At 46.4% G+C, this 15471-nt stretch overlaps 1 protein-coding gene across 4 annotated transcripts in view; it reads left to right on the forward strand.

The window, feature by feature from the left end:
* PLEKHA7 (pleckstrin homology domain containing A7) overlaps positions 1–15471 on the forward strand; it is a 244206-nt gene that overhangs the window by 83232 nt on the left and 145503 nt on the right. Inside the window, exon 1 of one of the 4 annotated variants that reach the window (XM_066365263.1) lies at positions 7070–7295. The exons of the other annotated variants lie outside the window; for them this stretch is intronic. Within the exon in view, the coding sequence (XP_066221360.1) occupies positions 7213–7295 (83 nt within the window). The 5' untranslated portion in view covers positions 7070–7212. Of the gene's footprint in view, positions 1–7069; positions 7296–15471 lie in introns of those variants that run through there. 4 annotated transcript variants of the gene reach the window in all.

A 15471-nucleotide genomic window follows, 5' to 3' on the forward strand; every position in this document is an offset into this window, starting at 1 on the left:
GTGATGGGCAAGTTGCCTCATCTCTTGATGCCTGGCTTTTGGCATCTGTAAAATTGAGATAGTAAGAGTACTCATATCAAAGTTTCCATGAGGGTTAAAGGACATCATGCATATAATAAAATCCCTAGCTTAGTTAAGATCACAGAGTTAAGCAATAAAGAAATACTAGGTTTTCATTTCTTGTCCCCAATCCCCAGGCCCTTCTCCCTATAGTAGCTACAGAAGTCTTTTTAAAAAGCAAATTAGGAGAAAAAAATGTAAATCAGATCATGCTTCTTCCATCGCAGTCTTTTCTTTTAAGATCTTTCATGGCTTCCTACTGCATTTGGAAGAGAATCTAAATTCTCTCCAGGTATTAAACGGCTGGCCCTACTTTTAACATTTGCTATCTGATGCCCGACTTCATCTTTTCCTGTCCTTCCCACTGGTCACTGAGCTCTAGCCTCAGTGTCCTTCCTTTGCAGGAATGTACCTTGTTTGCTCCTGCCTGTTCTCATGCCTAAAATGTTCTTCCCCTAGGCCTTAGTTTAAATGACACATCTAAGGCTGTTTCTAGACATACCCCAAACCCCCATATCATTCTATCATTTGACTGTTTTATTTTCTTCAGAGCACACATCAATCTCTGAAATTATTTGTATACTTTGTTTATTCTCTGTGTTTTTGTCCCTCTGTCTTGCTATGACTGTATGTCCTGTGCCTACGATGTCTGACTTGTGGACGGCCCTAATACATGTCTATTCATTTATAAATGTGAGAGCCTCCATTTGTTTAGTACCACTAGTCTCATGCCCTTACCCAACTTGTCATTTCATCTTCATAACAATGTTGTGGCATAGGTGTTTTTAATCCCATTTTAGAGTGGAGGAGATAGTGTCTCAGGGAAGAAAAAACCAAGGCCACCCAGCTGATAAGTGTGTAAATCCAGATTTTAACTCAGATCTGCCTGAGCCCGTGGAATTCTTAGTTTATATCTGGCTTATGAGTGCAAGGTGAGACTAGACAGATATCAAAGGCACACCATCCTCATCCTTTTAAAAGATGCCATTTTTAGAGGCCTTTCTTTGTGCTAAGTGCTTCCTTTACTTGTGTTTTCCTTTTTCTGGCATTCTTTACACCCTGATTTTGTTGAGGTTTCACAAGAGGTAGCAATTGGATTCATTCTGCTTCACTTACGAACTGATTCAAGCCTATGGGGGTGATGCCTGCTAGAAGGTAAGGGGAGACAGGTTTGTTAGGCCCCCCTGGCCTTTTTCCTTTGAGTGTCTCAAAGTGTGGGCTCCCGACCACAGCAGCCAGTTACCCGGGGTGCTTGCTCAAATGCAGGTCCCTGGGCTCACCCTAGACTTCTGCCATGAGATTCTCTTGGGATAGACCCCTGGAATCTATTCTTACAAACGATTACCCGAAGGTTTTTGATTAAAATGGATGTGTGAAGATCACTGATCATAGACATGTGTTTTAGCTAATTGGCTGTTTTGTTCTTACTTTTTAAAAAAATCTATAAAGCAAAATGAAAAAAATATGTAAAGCTATGTAGGAATTGGCAAAAATTGATTTACAGTTGTCAGTATGCAAAACAGTTTATTCTTGTATTATTAATTTTTGTAGTATATATTATTATTATTATTAACCTGCTTTTGCCCACCCCTGTTTATTTACTTATTAATCATTCATTTTATCAAAACTCTCATTTGGGTGATTTTTGGTCTCCGATTATGGACCAAACAGGTTTTTTCTCTGTCTAAATGATTTTTTTTTTTTAGTGTGTGGGGGGAGACAGAGAGACAGACTCCTGCATGTGCCCTGACCAGGATCCACCTGGCAAGCCCACTAGGGGGTGATGCTCTGCCCATCTGGGGCCCTTGTTCCGTTGCTATCAGAGCCATTTTTTGGTGCCTGAGGCAGAGGCCATGGAGCCATCTTCAGTGCCCGGCCCAACTCGCTCCAATCAAGCCATGGCTGCAGGAGGGGAGGTGAGGAGAGAAAAGGTGTGAGAGGGAGGGAGAGAGAAGGAGGAGGGGGAGGATTGGAGAAGCAGATGAGTGCTTCTTCTGTGTGCCCTGACCAGGAATTGAACCTAGGATATCCACATACCAGGCTGACAATCTACTGCTGAGCCAACCACCAGGGCCTAAATGATTCTTAAGCTCCAAGTCCCAGGCCCAGGTGGGCCTTCTTGGCCGGTGTGCTCCTATTTGCCACTGAGGCAAAGCAGGGTGCCTGGCTGTGGAGGACTGGCTGTTCTCAAGGGAGCTGGCTAGTTGTACAAGATTGGACCTTCTGATACATTTTCCTTGTTAGGACATTTTTTAAAAGTCAGATTCTTACTACTTCCTTCCCAGAAACAATTCAGGAATAATCAAAATTCCTAGCCCTTGATGTCTGTGCCTTCCTTCCCTCTGTTTACTCTCTAAACAAAGGCCGCATGTTTTAGTAGAGACCATAACAGTAAAATTAGCTTTATTAGGCTCTAAGTGGATTTAAAATGTAACTGAATGGCAGCTCTGGCTCTCTTGGAAGTCATATGTTTGATTTTGAGAAGAGAATTTGGGTAGTTGCAATGCCTGGTAGGGGATTAAGTGATGATTAAATTAGAGTAGCCAAGTAAGACAAGCATCCCTCAGCCTTAGATCCTGCCCTGGTGGTTTTTACCCACTGTGTTTTGAGAATCTGGGCCCCAAGCTTGAATTTTTAATCCCACCTGCCTTCTGTCCTTGACTTAGGATTTTCTGAGCCGTGCTGCGAGAGAAAGTCAGCACAGTTACTTCCCTGCCCAGCTCCCTCACTTGGTTTCTTGGGAAACTTGAACTAGGAGGCAGATTGCTGTTTTCCAGCCTTGTGCCAAAGGACCCACAGCTAGCCAGCTCCCCCACCCCCAAAGTCCCAGCATATACTTTCATTAAATAGTAACGCCCTACACAGAAATGAAACTGTTCACTTTGTCTTAATGCTTTTTGTACCCACTCCCTAAAAAGAAAAGTAGAGCCTTTATTAGCCTATTTTCCCGAGGCAAACTGAGGCACAGATTGTCCAACTAGTTACTGGCTGAGCCCAGTCTGATTTATAGCCTATTTTTTTTTTCCTATTGGTTCTTGTTGATGTGCTTGGTGGCACCGCCAGGTCTGGGAAAAGCAGGTTGAGTAGTTTTGGTCCTTAGGACCAAGGGTATATGCATTACCTGTTCTCGGCTTATTAAGAATATTTGGTAAAGTGTTTCAGAGGTGGGGGCAGACCCATCCCTGGATGCTCAGGGCTGCTTTATTTCAGACCCTTCAGTCTAAGCTTCTGAGCATTATTATAAGTACAACCCAGGAGGTAAATGTAAAAATAATTTTCTTGCCAGTTTTTCCTGCATGGTATCCTAGCAACAATGTATAGTCTGTCCTTGGGTGTTGGGGCACCAACTGGGACAGTATCAGAGCTTGCAGAAGGTAGCAATATGAAGGGCATGGTCAGAGTCACCCTTTTTAAAGTCAAGACATAGTTTCCTTTTTTAAAAAGATTTTATTTATTGATTTTTAGAGAGAAGAGAGAGAGAGAAGTGGGGGGAGGAGTGGGAAGCACCTACTCATAGTTGCTTCTTTGTGCCTTGACTAGACAAGCCTGGGGTTGCGAACCAGCAATCTCAGCATCCCAGGTCGACGCTCTACCCACTGCGCCACCACAGGCCAGGCAAGACATAGTTTATTTTTATTTTTTATTTTTTGGAGAATTTTTAACCCACTTAATTGAATTTTTAAAAAATTTTTATTGATTGGTTATTTTAAAGCTAGAGGAAGGGAGAGAGAGAAACAGGAACATAGATCTGTTCCTGTATATACCCTGACTGGGGATTGAACTGGCAACCTCTGCATTTGGGACAATGCTCCAACCAACCGAGCTATTCAGCCAGGGCTAACCACTTAATTTTTTATTTTATTTTTTTGTATTTTTCTGAAGCTGGAAACGGGGAGAGACAGTCAGACAGACTCCCGCATGCGCCCGGGGATCCACCCGGCATGCCCACCAGGGGGCCACGCTCCGCCCCTGTCACTCTGTTGTGACCAGAGCCACTCTAGCGCCTGGGGCAGAGGCCAAGGAGCCATCCCCAGCGCCCGGGCCATCTTTGCTCCAATGGAGCCTCGGCTGTGGGAGGGGAAGAGAGAGACAGAGAGGAAAGAGAGGGGGAGGGGTGGAGAAGCAGATGGGCGCTTCTCCTGTGTGCCCCGGCCGGGAATCGAACCCGGGACCCCTGCACGCCAGGCCGATGCTCTACCACTGAGCCAACCGGCCAGGGCCTAACCACTTAATTTTAAGCAGCATTTTATTTTCTGATTACTATAGTAATATATGTTTATTGTCAGACAACTTGAAAATCCCAAGAGAGGAAATAAAAACCCAACATTGTTAACATTTTGGTAAATATCCATCTGGTAGGTGTTTTGTTGTTGTTTTTTTTTAACTTTTTTTGTACAGTGATTAGGTTCTAAACTCAGAGTGTAAGGGGAAAAAAAATTCATTACTAAGTCAAAATTATCCCAACCATTATGGACAGTCCTTTTTATGCACTCTAAAATTTGGAAACCACTGAACTAGAGTCAAGGAAAGAACAAATGAAAAATCGATAGGAAATGAAGAATCTGGGGGGAAATCATTCTACCTGTAAGATCACTGTCAAATCCTTAATGGTGAGTAGATGGTAGCAAAGAATTGAACCCTATTCCTGCCTGTTTGTAAGGTTTGTTTCACTCTGTTTTAATATTAAACATATATATATATATATGATTTACATATATATATAATATTAAACATATATATATATAATGTTAATATGGGTTAGTAGATTTATTTGTGAGGTGATGTGTCACAATGGCATCATGTTTTGCCCCAGGGGGTAGGCTCTGAGTGAACCAGTGAGAAAAATTAAATTGCAGTTCCACCACAGGTGCCTACCCCCAACACACATTCTCATTTTAGGTAGAGAAACTGAAACACACACACACACACACACACATACACACACACACACACACACTTGGGATGATTTGTTTTGTAACCTTGGTTTTGTTTTATTCAACAGTAAATATTCTATATATCATTTTAAAAGTTGCATATATTCCACTGTAACCAATGCCCTGTTATATAGTTAGGTTAGTTTTGATTACTTGCTGTAATAGAAATGGTGACATGAACATCCCTGTGGATAAATCTTTGTGCTCATCCATACTGACATTTGAGGGCAAATTCTTAGATGTTGAATCAGTGGTTCAAAAGAGATGAACATTTTTAAGGCTTTTAATTCATATTGCCTAATTGTCCTCAGGAACCGTGCATGCTTCCTTCAAATTGTCCGTTTCCCAGCACCTCTGGAAATGATCATTCCAAGAATCTTCCACAGCATGCCTTTTTTTCTTTCTTTCTTTCTTGGATGACCCAGGGCTTCTGTTCATTGCCTGGCCAATTTATCCTGGAAAAAGAGAAATGAGGCTAGAGATAAATGGTGGTGGCCAGGGGTTCATGTGGGAGGGACAGCGACTGATAACAGAAAAAGGGTGAGCTTGAAAATCCTTTTTAAACTCCCATCAGCAGCCTATCTTCAGCAGACATCTGATGGCAGAATATTGCTCAATACTTAACAGGCATATGTAATTTTAAAAGCTTGTTCAATATTATAATTTTTGATTTGAAAAAATGATTTGATGATTTGTCATAGATGCTAAAGGATAGGAATGACATTTGGGTATTTATCTAAAAGGGATTATGGATTTTAAAATAAGTGGAGAAACACTGTTCTAATCCAACCCCTCATTTTAGGTAGAGAAACTGAAACCTGAGAATGGAAGGGATTTCTGTAGAGACACACACAGCAAATTGATGATGGACTTGGAGCCAGAAGTAAAGTCTCTTTACTCCCTGTTCAGAGCTCTTCCACTGAGGAAGGAAAGCATGGTTCAGGGGAGAGGAGATAAAAGATATAAAGGCCTCTTTGGACAGATGGCCAGGCTCTCTTCTAGGGCCTGTGAGCTGTCCTCTGCCCCTCCTGGACAAAGGCCCAGGTGTCTCCAGCACGGGCAGTTCACTTCTGCCTGATCATCTCCATCTGTGGGTGGAGTGAACTTACACCTTAGTAACCAGGGTCTTTGTCTGAACTTTCCTCCCCCTGGATAACTTCTCTTCATGCCTCAGCAGCTCAAATATCACTTCCTCACTGGAGCCTTTCCTGACTGCCAAGATAGTTTAGGGCCCCTGTGTGCATTCTTATATAGCACTTCTTACCTTCAGTACCCTTGTCATAATTATAATTACCTTGCTTTGTATTTAATCTCTTTCTCTCCCTGACTAAATGCTCTATGAGGGTAAGAACTTCTGTTTTTCCTGGCACATATGAAGCCTTAATAAATGCGTGCATGTGTGACTATTTGGATGTATGCTAATGAGCGAGTTAGAAGTGTGTGTGGGCTGCTGAGTGGTGCTGTTTCTGACTGCCTGCAGAACCAGAGAGTTGTCCGTTACTGCCAAGGGCATTGAGAGAATAGAGAAAGGAGACCCAGCTGAGGCTGCTAGCTATAGGGGCAAGCCAGAGGGTATGGGCTGCTTTCCTGGGTGCCCCATAAAGGTCTCTTGGGTGATGGGGTTAGACACCACATCCAACCAAGCATTCATTCCTGGCTTGGCAGAATGAGCCCTTGCAGTTTAGTAGGGGTGCTTAGAGAAGAGCCTCCTTGAGTCATTCTGGGGAAGGGAATTCAAGGTCAGGGCTCTCCATGGCACGGAAAAGACAGCAACCTCGGTCACCTGCAGCCTGGTCTTCACAGTCAATGGGCAGTTGGGGCAAGGGTCGTAAGATCTGCTGGTGTCTGACTGAGCTCCAGAGCAGCGCCCGTAAGGCTGCAGGTCCTGCCCCCTCCGCCGGTTTCCCTCCCCCCTCCTCCTCGCTACCCACTCCGGCTTGCAGCATCCTCCGCAAGGAGAGGAATGTGTCGCTCTCCGACGCGCTGTCCTGGTGGAGCGGCGGCACCTGCGGCGCGCTCTGGACCGCCGGGGGCCGCCGTCTGGCGCTGCGCCACGTGCTTTGATTCGCGCTGATGTCAAGTGGGTGTGGGCTCTTCGGGAAGGCCCACGCGAGGACGAGGAGGGCGCGCGATGCGCCGCGGGCGCGCTGAGGCCCGAGCGCGTTCTGTCGCCCAGAGCTGCTGACCGGTGGTCGACCTGGGCTTGCGGAGTGGGCGCATGGAGTCGCGGCGCTGCCCGCCCCGGGACGCGTGCTCCGCCGCCGTTGGAGGCTGGATGGGGCCGCCGCGGGGGGTCTGCAGGTGTGTCCGCGCGCGGTAACTTTCGGGTGGGTGTAGGCTGTTGGGTTGGCAGGGGTCAGGGTGCAGGGGCTGCATTTGGGGTTGCTTTTGTACCTGGGCGCTGGCATGTGAGGAGCCAGTCTGTCCCCGGCCGGCCATCGGCGTGAGAGCCGCAGCGCGCCACTGGAGTTTCAGCGAGAGTATTCATTGAGCCCGCGCCGGGCTTTGGTTACTCATCGGGAAGGGCGCCGAGGGAGCTGCCTTGTTGTTTTGAGAATTGGGTCTCTAAGTACAGCCTGCGTTCATGGTAACAGGATTATTTCTCGGCAGACAGCACGGCTTCCGGCAATCAGCGGTGGTAGGGGGTACCAGTTGGTCGGGGGTGAGGGGAGGGGTCAGAGGCAACCTAACCACCCGTTCCATCCCCGGCGCCCGCCCCTCCTCCGCCCCTCCCTTCCTGCCCGGAGCCGGCTATAGGGGAGGTAAGGGGTCAGCTTCTCGCCAGTGACAGGTCTGGTTTCAGACACACCTTCCCGGAGGAATGCGGAGGCTTTGTTCCAGGCGCCGGTCCCAGCTAGGAGCCCAGAAGCCCGCGGGTGTGGGGCCAGAGCTCTGGTGCCATTACTCATCTTTTATGGCCACTCCGGCGAGCTCTCCGGTAGGCACGTTAATTATTAATGTCTCTAGGCTGGAGAGAGGGAATCTGGAAATGAGATTGGTGGGTTGCAGGGTTTTCTTTCCTTTTTTATTTTCTTTCTCTCTCTGTCTTTCCGTGTTGACAATCAAGGTTTAAGCCCAAGATATCGCAGTCTATTTCCTGAGAAGGATGTTGGCATTCTCCTCATAACCAGCACTCTGGTCAAGGAGGGGTCCCTTTTCTCCCTCTGTGGGACAGCCCTGTGGCCTCTGAGAGGACAGAAAGGAGTGAGCCTCTCGGTTTTTATATCTACTTTTAAACTAGCTTTAACCTTTCCTCCTTTGCTTTTCGAAACCACCGCGCACTCCATCTCCTGCCTCAGGGCAGCTTCTTGATAAAGTTTTCAGGCCGTTGTATAAGACCTGGGTCCTTACCCTTAATTTCTTCATTCCAAGCGTTATGAACAGCGCTGCCTTGTTCCAGTGCCTGAAAAACCTCCGCATACCCGCTCAACAAGTGGCCTTGGGTGTATTTTCAAAGCACTGGTCTAGTGAGACTGGACAGAGGCAAAAGTATCTGCCAGGTGGTCATCTGACCTGTGTCTGCCGGTGCCTGCCTGAGCAGACAGGAAGGAGGAGGTCAAGGTGGAGTGCAGCAACTGCTCCTATGGTCCCCCCCTCCCCGCACCCCCCCCCCCCCCCCCCCCCCCGGGCTGGGAGAAGGTAGATTCTAAGACTAGTAGTGTCACAAGGTGTGCTCTTTGTGTGCTGGCGGTATTTCCGGGCAGACCCTGTTTCAATGGGCATGGAAGGGCCCAGGCTTATAATGGAGGGCTGTGGATGGGGCTCGGCTTTCAGGAGGGTGGGATGGAGGCTGCTTGGAGGCAGGCCTGAGATTTTGCACCAGCTTGGGCCAGAGGAGAGTTGCCAAACTCAGTCCTCCTGCAGCATTGTGCCTTAGAAACCTAGGAAACTTCTCTTCATCAGGCTTAGGATGGAGCACTCAGCCTTGTAAACTGAAGGATTGACGGGTCTGTAGAGCAGAGGAACACGTCTTGGAAGTTGACACTCTTGGGCGGAGTTTAGGAAAGGGGTGGGGCTTACAGGATGGGGAATGTTTACTGAGGGAGATGAGCTTTTGGTGACTAGGGAGAGCAGGGAGGGAGATTTAAGCTCTGCTCAGGGCTGTGCATTGTATATTGTACCAGATTTTCTCTGAGACAGGCTGCTGTAGTTCCCCACATCTCTTTCCTTCCTCAGTGACTTGACTTGCTGGGTCCACCTTTCTCCTGTCTCTGTTCTTCAGGGATGACTGTTCTGATGGCTCCTAGAGACAGACACATAATTCCCATCAGACCCCACCCAGCCTTCAGGGATGCTGCTGACCCCACCCTCGGGATTATGGGAAGTCTGTGCTACCTGTCCTCCCACCTAGGTTTGTTGTTTGTGCACACAGTGGGACCCCTCCCCCAGACCTGCTTTTAGAGTGCCCCCTTCTCCAGCAGTGCCTCATTCTGTTGGTGACCTGCTAGCAGCTCTTGGTGATCTGAGATGAGGGTTTGGAGATGGCCCTGATTAGGAACAAGTTTTTCTATTACGGGAAATCTGCCCAAGGCTGCAAGCTAATGTCTGCTTACCTTGCAGCCTGCTGGCCATGACCGAATATTCATTGATAATGGCCTAACCACTGCCTGGGGAACCTACTCAAGGTGATTCTGTAAAGAGGAGGTGGGTGGTAGGGTGCCTGGGTCACTGTGAGGTGAGCAGGGGGACTCACAGTGTTGTTAGGAAAGCAAGACAGTTATTAGAAAGGCTGTGGTATTGTGGGCCAAGCCGGGGTTAAGATCACTATGGGTTGTAGGGTCAGAAGACTGAGCAGGGCGGGTGTAAAGATTTCCCCAAGTGTCTGGTTCCTCATGTCTGGCTGGACAGAGCAGGCTGCGGTGAGGCCTGCATCAGCTGAGGCCTCTGTCCTGGGGCCCGGCTGCCCCTGCCACCTGGGAGAGGGGCAGGCTGTTCTGTACACCAGCTCGGGGGCTTGTCCTCTCCCTTCCCTCTTAGGGGAGGCGCTGGTGTTGCTGGTGGCTGTTACTGTGCTCCCCAGCAGCAGCTGTGTCAGGGAGCCTCTTCCTCGGATGGGCAGCAGGACCATTACCCAGGCTGAGAGAGAGGTGCTGTGAAGATTTGTTCTGAATCACACCAGATCAAGAGAAACAAGAAAGACCCAGGCAGCCTTTGCAGTCTTGGTTTGCAAAAGCATGAAATCCCTCCTTAGGGTTTATACTGTCTCTGGTAAAGAAAAAGGAGGCTAGTATTCCAGGCCTGTGTCCTGTGGGTGAGGGGAATGAAAACGAGAGTTTGGAGGCCAATATCATGTGGCACTTTCTCTGCAGATTTGCGTTCAAACTCAGTCTCTGCCATTTAGTAGATTTGTGTCCCCAGGTCTCTGTGAGTCTGTTCCCTTTCCTGCTAAATAGGGATAAGGATGCTTTTCTTCACCACATTCCTCCCCTATAATTGAGAATTAATGTGAAATGTTTATTAAGGATTTAACACAGTGCCTGTTCATTGGTAGCTATTATTTTTCATTTCTTAAAGGTAACTATCAGATCTTTGGAGCAGCAGCTCAGAGTTGCTTTATTATGTAATAAATAAGAATGTCAGAAATGCCATTTGTGCCCACCTCAGAGGCCATACCGGGCTCCTCGGCTCAGGGGTAAGAACTTTCTTGGAAGAGTTTCTTCTGATCGTCTCATCAAATTTATTTTACTGCCTCTGGCATTCAAAGAGGCCTTGGAGACCCGTGAACCCCTAACTGCAGACACACAGCACTGCTGAACTGGAAATGTGGCAGCTCAGACTGCTAAAGCAGCCATTTCTGGTCCAGCCTGGATTATGGGATGATAGTCCTAAAAGCAATCACATACCTAGCACTTTTTAACTGCGTGACTCTGGACGAGTCCTTTTTTCTCTTTAAGCCAGTGTCTTGTGAGAATAGTAAAACCTTTCTCACAGTTCTTAAGATCAAATGGGATAATATATGCCAAATTGTAAAGCAGCATACAAATGATTATTGATAGCTTACTGTAGTGTTTTTCAATTACCCTTCTGCAAAAGAGTCATCAGGGTGGTTAACTCTTTCGCTGATGGGCAGTTGAAAGACACTAGCTTACTAGTGCGCTAGACACTGTTCTAAGTACTTTTATGTATTCACTCATTTAATTCTCACAACAGTATATAATGCAGTTTGTTCTTGCCCACTTTTTTATTTTTGTGGCAGAGACAGAGAGAGTCAGAGAGAGGGACAGACAGACAGAAGGGAGAGAGACGAGAAACATCAATTCTTTGTTGTGGCTCCCTAGTTGTTCATTGATTGATTCCTCATATGTGCCTTGACCTGGGGGCCACAGCAGACTGAGTGACCCCTTGCTCGAGCCAGCGACCTTGGGCTCAAGCTGGTGAGCCTTGCTCAAACCAGATGAACCCATGCTCAAGCTGGCAACCTCGGGGTCTCGAACCTGGGTCCTCACATTCCAGTCTGATGCTCTATCCACTGCGCCACCGCCTGATCAGGCTTGCCCACATTTTATTGATGAGGAAATTTGAACTTTTAGGAATTGTAATTCTTACTGTTGGGTTACTGACCTCCTGTGGAAATGGAACATCTGGAAGAAAACCTGTCTCCAGAGTAGGAGGAATAAATCAGTTTCTGCACATATGTTTGCACATTGCATTTTTTTCTTTGACCTACCATCCCAGGCTAGTTCTGGATATAAGTTTGTAAAATTGGGTAAAAGAGGTCCTTATTGGTCAGTTCTTTTGGCCTCTCTTTCGTCCTCTCTGCCCCTTCGTATGGGGCTTAGAGACATAGCACCTTCTTGACTGGGACTTTTCAGTGTCATTTGTGTGGGACTACACCCTTCATATGCTCTCTCTCCTCTTGCTGCCTTTTAAGAAAGATTGCTAGTTTGACTTTAGAAAGAGGAAATGTTTGGTTTAGAGCTGACCATGAGACTTGGCCTTTTCAAGGTCTGATCATTCCGATGGTTCTTTCCGCTGTTTTGCCTTCTACCCTCTGCTCCAAACAATCTGCCAGTGAGCACTTAGGTCTGATAAAAGAAACACACCCTGTAAGTATAAGGGCTCACAGCCGGTGGTGTTCTAAACACAGGTGGTGGTTATTAACGGAGAGTTATGATCACAGCCTCAAATTTGTTCTTATTACTTTTGTAGCATGTTAATAGGATAAGGAAAAGGCTGCAGCTTTGTGGGTTTTTTCTTTTTATGACAACTGTAATATTTATGAAGGTGTGAAACAAATAAAGGAATAAAGGTAGCAAAAGGACCTGGTGGGGGTCCAGGCATACTCAGGAGTTCCAGAGCTCTCGTTAGCAGAGAGGGTTTTCACTGCATGGACCTGGGCACCCTGGCTCCCACAGCACCTTGGTAATGTCATCAGATGAGTATTGTTCCTGTCATTTTACTGGAAAGTAGAGCAACTTGTCAAAGGCCAGGTAGCCAGATATTAACGGTGGAAACTGAGCCCTAGGTCTCAGACTTTCTGACTCGAAGGCAAGCAGTCTCATTTATCCTCGTAATAATTTAATAATTTTTCCTCTCATGCATACATTGTGGAAAGTTTAGAATATTACAGAGGAAAATAGAAGGGAGGAACCATGGCCCAAGCACCTCAGACAACCACGGTTTTATATTCTGTTTGATTTCTTTTTTTTAATTTTTTAAAATTTATTTACTCATTTTTTTAGAGAGGAGAGAGTGACAGAGAGAGAGGGAAAGAGAGAGAGAGAGAGAAAGGGGGGAGGAGCAGGAAGCATCAACTCCCATATGTGCCTTAACCAGACAAGTGCAGGGTTTTGAACCGGTGACCTCAGCATTCCAGGTTGATGCTTTATCCACTGCAGCACCACAGGTCAGGCTATTCTGGTGGATTTCTAAGGGCTGTTTTTAGGAAGAGTGAGCATTTGTTTTTGCCAGGGAAGATTTGTTTGTTCTTTACATATCTCTGGGCAGATCCAGTTTCCTGGCTTGGAGCAGGCACTATTCCTATAAACTTTGACTCCCTGTGGATTCAGGTCAAGCTCTTTATTTTATGAAACACTGTGCTAGGCACGGTGAGGAAGAAAGATGAGCAAGGCATTTCTGCCTTCAGAGAGTTGACATTTAAGAGGGAAAGGCACGTGTGCGCCCAACCAGTTAGCCCAGGCATAATAGCAATAGCGAACAGCTAGCCAGGCCCGCTCTGTCCCAGGCGCTTTAGAAAAGTGATGCTCAGTCCCAACACGGCCCTGCGAAGGTCTGACCCATTTTACAGTGGTCGGAGCTAAGAAGTCAAACGGCTGCCTCAGGTGGTAAATTGAACAGCCAGCCACCCAAGCTGAGATGGAAGTCTAGGTTGTCCCATTACAAAAACAAGTGCTCTCTTTTAGGAAAAACAATTATAATGAATCCCAGAAAAGAGAAGCGCGCAATCTTTCAAGACTGAGGAAAGAAAGGTACATAGCATCCACCTCTTTGTCATTCTCTCCTTTTCCTCTACCTGCTTTTAAGATGAATGATTCTATTGTGATTTGAGTGGCATTTATTGCCTTTTTACAAAGTTTCCTGCTTGGATCCTTTTGCTTATTTTGACCACTTTATAATCTTAGAATCTCAGAGGAAATGGAAAATTCATCTTCCATCCTCTATATTTTCATCTGGGGGTAACTGAGTCTCAGAGAAGGGAAATGACATGGGCATCCATAATTTTATTTGAGCTGGGACCAGATCTCAGGTTCTTTTCCACCAGAGTTTCCCAGGAGTGTGAAAGGACGTGGGCTGACACGGGGGTGAGTGTTTTGTATTTGAATAGTTTTACACAGCGTGTATAATTTTCTTTTTTTTTTCTCCTTGTGTGTTTGGAGAGAAATACAGCTAGAACATCAGACTCATCATTTGGCAGCAGTTGTTGCTTAGAATGTGGCTAGAGTCTGCGTGGTCTGTTTAAAGGAGAAAGTGGAAGTGCAGGTTGGACAGGGACATGGCAGAAACCATGGAGGCGGCGTGTGGGCGATGTGCGATAGCAGCAGGGAAACGATGCGTATGTACCAATTTGCACTCTTGAGAGGATTTACTGCCCTGCCAGCTTTATTCTTTCAGGAGCAGGAAGGGGGGGGGGGTGATTCCTTAGTTGATACCTGCTACAAAATTTACCTGTGGGTCAGTATTAATGAGCTCATTGTGTGTGTATTGAGAAGGCTCAGAGAGGTTGCTTTAACAAGCCTGTGGTCACACAGGATTGACTGGAGAGTCAGAGTTCAGATCCAGCTTAGGCTCTTTCCATTGTTCCTCTCAGCCACCTGCCACATTTCACAAGGTGGTGAGACCTGGACCCGGTCTGCTCCTGTCCTCTTGGCTTCTGACATCTTCTTGTTCAGGTACCAGGCTCAAGTGGAGATTAATGTGATTGGGCTGCTAGGTTGCTGCTATAGCCTGATAATGTAAAGCTTCGTTTTGATAGAATTTCATCAAAAAATGTGCTGTATTTATAATATGTAGTATTTATCAAATCTGACTCATGCTGGTAAGCAGTAGAACCTTATCTTGCTGCCTTTTGGCTTCCGTTCACATTGTGGTGATGCCATGTGGATTGCAAGCTCCAGGAAGACGTGCACTGTGCCTGTCAGTTTTTCTAAAGGTCAGCTAACTCTATGACTTTTGAGAATGAGTCATCATCTATCCATACTTTGAAAATTCAGAGAGTCAGCCAGCAGGTGTTGACCTAGAGTGGGAGTATGAAGCTGTATGTAGCTGTAGGCTATTCCAAGTTAGCTGAAGAAACTCAGTTGCAGATTATGGAGAGAGCGCCCCTTTGGGAAATTCTGGCTAGAACAGATGGTCTAGGCTTTGGGTCTCTCTTCAATCAGCTAAAGAGGTCCTACTTCTCAGTGGTTTAGGACCACATGAAGGTTTAGGACCTTCACGAAGCAGTCACTGCCCATCTGCTATGCACAAGGTGCTGTGATAGTGGGTTCGACTGAATGATGGTCCCTTCCCCAAAAGGTGTCCATGGTCTCTTCCCCAGAACCTGTGAATACGTGAGTTTTTGTGGTAAAAGGGGCTTTGTAGATGTGATTAAGTAAAGGATCTTGGGATGGGGAGATGATCCTGACTTATCTGGGTGAACCCAAAATAATCAGAAAGGTCCTTGTAAGGGCATCAGAGTGAAGAGAAGGAAACTTTACAATGGTAGCAGAGGTTGGAGTGATGCGGGGCCATGAGCCGAAGGATGTGGGCAGCCTCTAAAGCTGAAAAAGGCGAGGAAATAGAGAAAGGAGGTAGCCCCACTGGCACTTTGATTTTAGAACTAGCTCAGCAACTGATTTTGAACTTCTGACCTCCAGAACTGTAAGATAACAAAGTTGTGTTGTTTTAAGCTGCTAAATTTGTGGTAATTTGTTGCAATAGCAACAATAACAAATTGTAGGAAATAACAAATTTGTTGCAATAACAAATTGTAGGAAACCAATACAGATGCTCGAACAGAGAATTTAACCCTGCCTTC

The sequence above is a fragment of the Saccopteryx leptura genome, chromosome 1 (assembly GCF_036850995.1).
Source record: "Saccopteryx leptura isolate mSacLep1 chromosome 1, mSacLep1_pri_phased_curated, whole genome shotgun sequence".
NCBI lineage: Eukaryota > Metazoa > Chordata > Mammalia > Chiroptera > Emballonuridae > Saccopteryx > Saccopteryx leptura.